This window comes from Drosophila melanogaster, chromosome X, assembly GCF_000001215.4.
Source record: "Drosophila melanogaster chromosome X".
In the NCBI taxonomy this organism is placed as follows: Eukaryota; Metazoa; Arthropoda; class Insecta; order Diptera; family Drosophilidae; genus Drosophila; species Drosophila melanogaster.
Genome location: NC_004354.4, coordinates 6,378,976 through 6,390,236, shown reverse-complemented (window position 1 = coordinate 6,390,236; position 11,261 = coordinate 6,378,976). Strand labels below are relative to the sequence as shown.

The 11,261-nt window shown below is 43.1% G+C and overlaps 1 protein-coding gene across 1 annotated transcript; it reads right to left on the bottom strand.

Moving 5' to 3' along the window:
- Positions 1 to 5,337: 5,337 nt before the first annotated feature.
- CG33664 (uncharacterized protein) lies at positions 5,338 to 6,017 on the bottom strand. Its single transcript, NM_001031871.3, has 2 exons — positions 5,959 to 6,017; positions 5,338 to 5,899 (listed from the first exon to the last, which is right to left on the bottom strand). Exon 2 carries the CDS (start codon positions 5,880 to 5,882, stop codon positions 5,400 to 5,402), a length of 483 nt encoding a protein of 160 aa, NP_001027042.2. The 5' UTR covers positions 5,883 to 5,899; positions 5,959 to 6,017; the 3' UTR covers positions 5,338 to 5,399.
- Between the last annotated feature and the right edge of the window lie 5,244 nt (positions 6,018 to 11,261).

The following is an 11,261-nucleotide window of genomic DNA, read 5'->3' as shown; positions in this document are numbered from 1 at the left end:
GTCCTTGCAGGTCCTTCGAGGAAGAACAAGAACAATGGCATTGGCAATGTTTAGCACATGGAAGCAGGACGACCAACAGTGATGTAAAAAAATAAAGGAAGTAAGGCAGAGCAGCTGGGTCATAACAACAGATTCCAACTGCTTAGTGGATACTTATCCTGGCGAACACACACACACGTGCACACACACGCATACACTTGCATACACACACACATACACACACACACGCTAGCTCAGACTCACTCAGTGATCCCTGCAAACAATCAAACGCTGAGGTATATTACGTATACGCAATGTTTGCTTAACGGCAGCGGACGGCGACAAAGAGATTAGAAATCGCACAAAGCACAGCCAGCCAAATCCAAATCCAACTTCAATTTAAGCTTTTGTCAGCGCAGGGAAGCAAAAACGCGGGGGCGTGGACTGGAAACTAGAAAAAAAAAAACCAAAAAAAAAAAGGGAATGATGATAAAGCGGTTGGCCAAGGAGCAGGGATAGTGAATGGTAAGGAAGGGGGGCACTTGGCCAACAAATGGAATTAAATTCGCCACTTACCAACTCGCTGGAGGGAAAACTAATCTGCTTGCAACGAAGTTGAGGGAGAGACGTCTTGTTCTGGTTCTCTAATTGATTTAAATTGGTTTGCCGGCAATTCTTTGATTACTTTCGATCGATCGCTTAAGGTGGATCAACAAAGCTGTTTGGCCATTTGAGCTATAAGTATTTCTTTTTATTTTATTTTTTTTAACTATTTCCTGCTGTTAACTTGACGTCGGCTATTATCCTTTTTATTTTATTGCTTGCCTAGTGATTAAATGCCCTTTTTAATTTACATCTTTGGCTTTTTAATTCGATCAGTGCGGATATTTATCAATTTCTTTTCATTTCATTCCATTCGCTGCCGTTGGCTGACCCAACCATATCCTTTTTTAAGGAGCGCCGAAAAGTAAGCTAAATGATTTCATTTAACCAGCCAAATGACACCGCCACCAATACACACACACACACACACACCAACAAGCTGGTAACAACAAGGACAACCAGATGTACTGGCAAAGGACGAGGAACGGCGGCGAAAACGAATGTAATTGCTGCAAATGAATAAATGAGCCGAGGCAGGCGAAAGCCACCGCCGGTTGCGCCTTTTGGGAGGAGTCCTCCATGGAGAACCCGCTGATATCCTGCCATCTGGCACCGTGTATGTATGTGTGTGTGTGTGTTGTGTGTGTGAGTTGGCTTGAATGCAACGCATGTTTTGCCGCTTATTGCCCCAGCAACAACAACAACAACAACAACAACAATGGCAAACAAGGAGCAGAAAAAAAAATAAAGAAATGAAGGAAAATGATGAAAAGAGAGCGTTAATCACACGGAGCCAACTATCAGATACCTGGCACATATATGCAATTATCACTGTACTTTAACTCTGAGATCGCTTACCCTAAAAAGTAAGATAATGTTGCAGCATCTTGGGAATTTTCGTTAAGTAAGTGCTTGCACTGTGTTGAGTGATTTTATCCCGCTACTTTTCTCTGGCTTAAAAACTTTAAATATATGTTTTTATTTTCAAAAGCTAACATCACACATAATGCGATATACCCATCGAAATGTTCGTGTGCAGGGGTATGAAAATGAAAATGAGCAAATGTAAGCACACAGTGACTCTCTCTCTCTCTCTCTCTTTCTCTCTTGCTCATTCTCTTAGTCCTGCCACCGTATATATAGCCGCGTGATCCCGACACTATAATGCCCGACTCCTCTCCCCGGTTGCTTCATAAATTCAAATTTGATTTTCATGTTGATTATGATGCGAGAGATGCGCAGATGATGATGGAAATGAAGATGGCAAATGGCAGTCGAGGCCTCGGAGATGGAGCCACAATCAGAGCCAAAGGCACACGGACACACACCATCCTGATTGTTGTCCTCTCGTGTGAGTGTGAGTGTGAGTGCGTGTGTGTGTGTGTGTGTGGTGACTCTGTTGCTTGTGTTTTGCATTCCACTTGGATTTTTATTTAAGCTTTTCTATCGTCTCGTCGCGTCGCTTGCTTTTACGTTTTCGTTTACGACTCGAACGCAACTTGCAAATTATACCATAGCCTATTTTGCCGGCAAAGAGCCTTTATATGTTTTGGCCCAGAAGTGCCGTATCTGTGTGGCCTATATAGTACATATACTATATACTATATATACCCCACTAAACACAACAGAAGAGAACCGTCAAATGTGTCATTTCACTGAAATCTATTATTAAGTGACGTACGATGATTAAGTGGCTCCAGGATTCGCCTCAAGTTAATGCACTCGTAATTAATGGAGGATAGACAACGGCATCCAGCATCACAATAGCGAACTAATATCTTTTGATGTGCTCTTGTCATAGATATGGCTAATAATAATGATTACAATGTGGAAACAGTGCTAATAAATAGATACAATTTAATCTAGACTCTTTCATTGAATTATACATTTTATTAGAGTGTTCTTGGTTTCAAATAGTTCACTTGCTCCATTTGTCATGCGATTCGATTGAAAAGTTTACAACTGCAACCAATTCGTTGATGCAAGGACGCCACTTAAGCCCCGCCATTCGCCATTTGACCAAACCAAACCGCCATACGCATGACATATAACATTTTGGCGTCCATTGAAGACGGCGGTTCAGCGAAATCTCTTGCAACTGCAAATGGCCGGAGCAAAGACAATCAAAGGCGGCCCCATAAAGTCAACTGACTTTATTACACTCCTCCAGTTGCCTCGTTAGCGCGGTTAATGCCCAAAAGCGATGACAGCGCTGCATTGCCATCTCGATCGCCAACTTGTTCTCTATCTGCCACAACCATGTGCATTTGGCTTTGGCATTTGCCATCCTCCATCCCGCATCCTGCATCGTGCATCGTGCATCCAGCATTCCGCATCTCCAATCGCCTCCATTTCCAGGCCAATACCATCGCACTTGGCCGAATGACACAAAAACAAAACCGAATGGCTGGCGACATATGGACGTCATCGTCGTCGTCGGCCGAGAAAGGGATGAATCCCCCGCCATAACAACGCGACTGGCGGCAGCTGTTGGCGACACATACCGCCCGATTTCCATCCGTATCCGGATACCCATTCCGATGCCCATGCCCATTCCGATGCCCATGCCCATGCCCATATCCATTCGCCGTGCCACATTCACTTGGAAAAGCCGGAGACAAAAGACGCCGTTTTCCATGTACCACGCACCCACTGTTAAATTCAGCCGTAAAACTCTCATTCTCAATTACAATTGTAATTGTAAAAGGCAATAATTTGGTGCAGGCAAGCTGGATATAACCACATATCCACAACCATACACCATCGAACCATATCCTTAATCCACACGAGGTTATCCCCATGCGATGCCACACACGAAAGTTGTGCCATTAATTTCGAAAAAAAAACCAAAAAGTTCGCAAGGATTCAGAAATCGCTTCATCTCAAGAATGAATTTGTAGATTCTCTTTTCACTTTCGTACACAGTTGCTATTGTAATCGTAGATACATCTTTGTTTCGATATTTCCGCTTAAATAGTCACTTCTTTAAATGCTAATCGACTGAGAAGTTTTGATTGGGCTTTTAAATGTTACAACTAAAGTATATCGACAGATGTGTAGTTCACTATTTTTTTTTTATACATTTCCTATATAGTTCTCCATCATCAGCGATTTAGGTGTGTAAATTGTATGAGATAGGGTATTCCATTTCCGTTTGGCATTACGGACGCAGTTTTTCGCGCTGACCAACAGGTGGATGTCGCTTTGCAGTGTCATAACAGCCAGCCGGAGAGGCTGCGATAAAATGCGGTGGGAAAGTGCAGGGGAAAATGGTGGAAAATGGATGGCGGAAAACGGGAAACGGGAAACTTCGGCCAAATGGCGAGTGCTGACGGGTTCGGTGCGGTTGTTATTGAAATTTTTCGAGCGTATGCTGTCGATTGGGTGACAGAGCCAGAGTCGGAAAACAAAATGGGGGCGAGGCAGCTGCGAGCCCATTAAGTATGCAACAAATTGCAGCCCGGACAGGCAGGACATCCAGGACATTCGGGACATTGGGGACAGCCGGGACAGGCGGGACAGGCGGGACAGCCGGAAGAGCAAGGACATCGGGGACATCAACAATCAAATGGCCGCAGCTGGATTGTAATGATAGGTGTTCGAGGAATTTCCAAATGAGAAAATGGCCAATCGAGGACGCCAACGAAAGTCACCAGAGTGGCGAAAATTAAAGCTGTAAGTGCTCGAGGACCTCGCTCCAATCGTGAAATGCTCACACACACAAACACATCTCGGTGGCAAGAAATAAAACGAAGAACCCTTTTTTTTCGACATGCATGTATGTTTGCGCCCTCGACTAAGAAAAATGACGCCGCACTGTACCTAAAAATGGAATCGAATTGATCAACTGGGAATGCCGCACTCTGTCTATTCACCCACGCCCACAAGACCACGCCCAAAAGACTCCACCCACCGCCACCACCCCTTTCAAGGTAAGCCAGCCATAAACCCAGCATAACCTCACATAAACTTGAAAAGAAGAGTGCCCCCTAAAAAGGACCAAGCTGCAAGTCGAGTGGAGCGGCGGCCGTCGTAAAGCAGCTGTTGCTCCTGTGCGTGGAGTGTCCTTGTCACAACTACACGCTCACACCCGCGCACACACACACACATGCACTGCCAGAAATCGGAGACAACAAAGTCACTTTGGCCAAGTTCTGCTTCTGATTGTCAGTGTTTCGGCCATAACAACCCAAAAAAAGATCGAAATGTGGAGTGTTATACCTCATTGAGCTCGTATTTTGATTTCCAATCGATTGGTGTTCAAATCTCAGCAAGTATTTTTTTTGCCATTTTTTGCAAATTTTGATGATGTTACCCCTTATCAAAAATGCAAAAATTTGCCCGAAAATTTATTTTTTTGAATCCGGTTAAAAGTGATAGGGTTTGTTAGTATGGGTAATTAGCTGTAAAAAACTACTACATTTTTGACTTTACGACCATTTTTAGCCGAGTTATGATGAAAAAACCCATTGTAAATATCGAATTTCTGACAAAAGTCGTTTTTCTGATTTTCTGGCAATTCATAATTCGTATTTTTAGCCAAAACAAGAAAAATAATGGTCGGAATATGGAATGTCACACCTCATTGAGCTCGTATTTTGATTTCCAATCGATTGGTGTTCAAATCTCAGCAAGTATTTTTATAAATACTAATAGCATTAAATATATATTAATGAATATTTTTATAACTGAAGTTATATTTTAAAATGGGAATTAACGTAAAACGAAGAGTTTTGCAGGGGGCATTTTTTTTTTATTTTAGCATGCATAGATTAACAACAGAAATTTTGTTTTTCATTTTTCGAATCGTTTTTGATTTAGTCACGCTTGTCAGTCAAATTAACATCTTTCGAATTTTCAAAAGCAGCAGCAATCGTGTCAATAACTACTGCACCACATCCATTATTTATTTCCATCTGCGATTCCTCGACATCGTCTTCAATTTTCGGTCTTACAATTGAATTTTGTACAACATATTCTAATGCTCTCTGCACAGAACGTCGCATATTATAGATTTTTGTAGTTCTTCTCCTCTCTATTTCGGGACAGAACTCAAAATGCACACATCTAGATTTCGGAAATTCCAAAAAATGCGAACTAATAACGTCGCCGTGGAGCATGTTGCCTTCAAGTAACTGCTGCATCAAATCTGTCATTGAACGAGTGTCGCTTACAAACTTTTGTTGCAGAGCTCTCTCTTGTCTGATATCGCGTATAATCATTGATGGTTCCGACAGTTTGTATTTCTTAGAACGGGAAAGCCAATTTGGCTTTAGTTTATGAGAACTTTTAAAGCTCATTCTCGCTTCGGAGTAGTCTGTCAACGGTATGAGCTTATGTATAATATTGGTCAATTTATTGTGTGTCCATACGTACCAAGAATCTTATTTTGCTTAAAATCAGCTACAAATTTTTTTTGTGATCGAACCTTACTTGCCGTACTATACGTGTTGACTGACTGACTGTCTATTTAGACTTGACACTTAACTCAACTGCCTTCTCCGTTCGACATGATTTTTGCATTTACAATATAAAATGACTAACTGTTTATTGTTGTTTATGCAAATTTTTCAAATTAAATTAAATTAAATTTTTTAATTAAATTTTTTGCCATTTTTTGCAAATTTTGATGATGTTACCCCTTATCAAAAATGCGAAAATTTGCCCAAAAATTTATTTTTTTGAATCCGGTTAAAAGTGATAGGGTTTGTTAGTATGGGTAATTAGCTGTAAAAAACTACTACATTTTGGACTTTACGACCATTTTTAGCCAAGTTATGATGAAAAAACCCATTGTAAATATCGAATTTCTGACAAAAGACGTTTTTCTGATTTTCTGGCTATTGATAATTCGTATTTTTAGCCAAAACAAGAAAAATAATGGTCCAAATATGGAATTTCATACCTCGTTGAGCTCGTATTTCGATTTCCAATCAATTGGTGTGCAAATCATAACATTTTATATTTTTGCCTTGCTTTGTAAATTTTGATGATGTTATCAAAAAATCAAAAAATGGCCAAAAAATTTATTTTCCAAAATCTTGTAAAAAGTGAGAGATTATTAATTGCACAAAACAGTCGTTTCTTTAGTTGTGCGACTAAAATTGTCAAAATTACATCTAAAATGCCATTAAAAATATTTCATTACATTTACGCCTGCAGTTCTGCAGATGAAAACATCGTATTTTGCTCGAGTTAATAAAGCTATTTTCCGTAAACCACTGGTTTTTCTTCAAGTACACTTGGGTAATATATTTATACAAATGTGATAAAGTGGAGTCGCCTCCACAGAAACCAAAACAAGTGGGTGGCAAAAGTGGAGGAGATGTTGGCCGCCGCAGAAGGCAACAAAATTCAATTTACTATGCGCGCTTTATGGCCGATTCCAGCCGTGTGTTTGTGTGGCTGAAAGCCGAGCAAACAGCAGCCACCTACCAACGTGCCACGCCCACCAACCCCCCCCCCTCCCCCCTTGAAATGAATCGCTGTTTATGGGCGAGAGCAGAGCTTGTCCAGTTGGGCAGTTGGGCAGTTGGGCCGCTGCCCCGCAGACAGAAGTAATTACAAGTGTTTGCTTATTAAGTTCCATGGCTCATTAGGCGGCTGGCGAGAAAGGACGTGCGAGGCGCAGAGCAGCAATCACCATGTGATCTACCTATGTATCTGCCCACCAGTCAGTCAGTCAGTCAGCCAGCCAACCCAACCACCAGCACGCCAGGACGAAGGATGCGAAGGGGCGATGAGCGAAAAACGGTGGTCACCGCGGGCCATCGACACCGCATTAAGGCAAACAGGATGGCAGGGAACGCAGGATGCAGGACGCAGGCCATGGCCATGGATATGGATATGGAGGAGCAACAGGCCGCTTAAGCCCGTCTCGCATTATCTAATTGTCAGTCTTAGTAATTTTTCGGCCATCAGTCAGTAAGCCCCACGACCTCTGACTCCGCCCGGTCAGAGGTCATTTCGCCACAGGAAACCTTTACGCGCAAAATGTTTGAAAAGCGATTGCTCCACTTGGTCGCAATATTCACAGAATTTTCACGATTTTACTGATTTCAGTATATGTATATATGTAGTACTGTGATTTTATGTATTCAAAGTATTCCGAATCCATTTAAAATAATTAATTTAATAAGCTACAAAACAAAGTTTCTACTCACTCATTAACCGGATCCATCCAAATGGGCCAACTAATCGGGCTGCACTGTGAGCCAGACATCCCAGGGATTCCGAGTTGGGGGGCCAGGTCGTCACCTAATCTCATTCGCTTTGTCCATTTCAATTTTGCTCCGTCAGACGCCGCACTTTTCACCTCCGTTTCTCGTTTTCCGGCTGCCAACTTGACCCTTTTGTCGGTCCGTTTCGTTCTAGTGCTCTTTTTGTTTTTTTTTTTTTGGCCACCGTTCAGCATTTTCCCTTTTGGCCCTCCGCCCGTCTGCCAATTACCAATTAAGCTTTGCTTAAAGCCCAATTAATACCCTCGCTCTGATTACCCGCCCACCCACCGGCAGCGCCGCCCATCATCAATGCAATTATTGACAACAAAGCTCGGCGCTGTGCCAAATCCCAGAATCCCAGAATCCCAGAACCCCAGCACCCCACAATGCCAGAATGGCAGCCAGAAGCGGCAATCGACTAACTGGGCACTCCAAGTCATCCATGGACATTCGAGAATCGACACATGGCGATGGGAACGGGAGTGGGGTGGTAGCGAGTCGTCCTTGGGTGATTCGTTGTGGTTTAGATGTGGGGTGGTGTGGGCCTGGGATGAGAAGTGGAGCAAGTGGATCTGCTACCAGCAGGAAGCCAACACAATGCCAAAAAAAAAAAAGGAGCTGCAACAGCACGATGACCCAAGGCATTTCAACCGACCGATATCTGGTAGGCACTTGGAATTACACGCTAAAAAAATAAGGGAGACAAATTTATTATCGAGTATTCACTATATGCAGTAAGAAGCAAAGAAATGGTAATGTATTTTAGTTTTTTTTTTTTTAATTTTTTTTGCATATTTGTAGATCCAAATTTGTTTGGTATGCTTTGCAAGCACAGCGATTTCTCGCAGTGCATGAGCCGCTGGCTTTTCAATTGGTGGTGTTGGCGCGGTAAGTGAAAAATTGGTCACTGATTAAATTCAACACGTTGTGGGATTAACTAACTTGTTTTTTATTTCCCGCCGAAATTGTGTTGTTAACTTTTCAGGCCACCCGAAAAAAAAAAGAAAAGAAAATAAGAAGCGGACGACAGACATCGCGGCCGCAGACCAGCAATTACACCGCGCCCACTGGCCATCCCCGGAGATTGCCCCCTCTGGAGAGCACGCCCTCCCTCCGCCACAATGTCCGCATAGCCCCCGGAAGTCCATGGACTCTCGTTCAATCGGAGACCCTCGAGCACTTGGACAAAACACTCGCGCGCCGCTCGACAGGCGGTGGAGCAATTTTTTTTCTTTTTTTTTTTCATTCAATTTTTGCTCCAGGGCCAGTCAACAAATGTCCCGGCCATCCGCACCCTTCCCCCTTCATAGCCACGCCCCCCTGCCATAGCTGCGTCATTAGCGACAGCGAGCAAAAAAAAAAAAAAAAACAACAAGAAGAAATGGGCAAAAGAATCGGAAAGGCAGGAAGGGGAAGAGATTTGCACATGAGATCGAAGATTGGGATATCCTGTAGGTGCAGCTAATCGCTTTAGCAACTGGAAAATTAACATGGAATGGGAAAAGAGATTTAGTTATATGTATATTCCAGGGAAATCTAGACCACATCTTAAAGTTGTGATTACCTTTAAATGATTTTCATATATATATTAATGGTTATTCGAAAAATCCAAGAAAATCGAATGATTAGCAGCGTTTTATGTGACTATCATTTGAGTATAAAACACGAACAAGTTCTTTTCTGTTTCGAAAATCGTGGCTTGGCTTTAAGGAGCCCTCAAAATTGTTTTCTTTCATTAGGAAACGGAAAATACCCTCAATTTGCAGGAGCTGCAAGATAGAGGAGTCGCCGCGCCGCAAAATGCGCCGCCGGCGGGAAATCGTTTTTGTTTTTGAAGTTTGCCCAACTGGAGCATCGCGGCCAGCAATGGTGGCGCACTGGAGGCGCTCTGGCGCTCGAGCTGGTGAAGCTGTGGGCTACGAGATAGCCACCCCCAGATGCTCGGATTTGGACCACGATGCAGCGAAGACGGCCCGTGCCGGCAACCTGGCCAACAACTTGGGGCGACTTTTTGCACTCATTTCGCACGTTTAAACAATGGAAGTAGGTGCGCGGGGATTTGACGAAGGGGGGGAGGGGGGGGAATGGCACAGGCAGCTAAAAGTAATTGGTGAACCAGGACGCAGGATATGGCCCGGGGATAGGGAAGTAGCTGGGAAGAAAGGAACAAACTCGGGCACACGCATCTAAGCGGCGGTGCAAAATTAGAAGCCAGGCGACAAGATTTCAAACAGTTTGAATAGTTCCCATTTCCCTATGAATGCAATTTGAGATATTCATTGAATGTTACTCAAGATATTCAATCCATTCATATTAGCATATATCATTACTATAATTTATGTTCAGCATTTTTCTATATGTTTATTAGTCATATTTAAATAGACTTTACATTCTTTTCTTGTAAAAATTTCTAAATTCACTTTAAACCAGTCAATGAATAACTTTTATTCACTTATATTTATTTTGAAAATTCGATTTCCCTATAGAACGTATTTATTTGTAAGATCTTTTCGAAAAACTCACAGTTCTTCGCTACGTTTGCTTTCATCTTTGTCGGCTGGCTGTTTGTGGAGATACTTGGATAGCTGGGAAAACTGCGCGACGGAGGGGGGGGAGGTAGGAGAGTGCTGGTGGGGGGGGGGCTATAAGGAAAAGCGGGAAACTGGGAAAACGCAGAAGGCATTAGGGGCATCAGCCGCACACGAAAATACAGTTAGCTTAAAGCATTTCCCGTATTTTACTGTCATGCCACATTGCCACGGCCTCTCCTTCCCTCTCTTTTCCTCTCTCCCTCTCTCTCTACGAGTGTGTGTGTGTGTGTTAGTGTCTCGGGGGGCGTCGGGTGGCGGAGGCGTGGCTGCCAAAAGGGGGCGGGGCCAGCCAACGGTGCTTTGGGGTTTTCTACTTGGTCGTTGTAAATTACTTGATTCGTTGTTGGAATTTAATTAACATTTTCCTAAGTTTTACTTTTAGTCTTTTTACTAACTGCGTGTGTCTGTGTGTGTGTGTGTGCTCGCTCTCCGTCTCTTTCACGCTGGCCATCGCCGTCTCTTTCTGGCTGAGACAGGCGTTTCATGCGGGCCGAGAATCGGACCCAAAAGCTTACGAGTTGTTATGTTTACACATTCGGGCCTTTGCATCTGTGTTCGCAGACAGGATCATACACACACACACACACACAGCCAGTCTATCACCCACCCACACACACAAGCATATACACCCACACACACACACACACACACACTTGTGAGCAATGTATGTACATTTTAAAGTGCAGATAATTGCGCGTGTAGACAAAATGGATTTTCGACTATTTATGTGGTTATCCCAAACTGAATACTCAACCGCTTTTTCACCATTTAGCCAACTCACACACACACACACACATACGGAAACCCACACGGATGAACAATCGCTTTTCCTGCTGCTGGAAAAACTGAGCCAACAAAAATTGTTTTT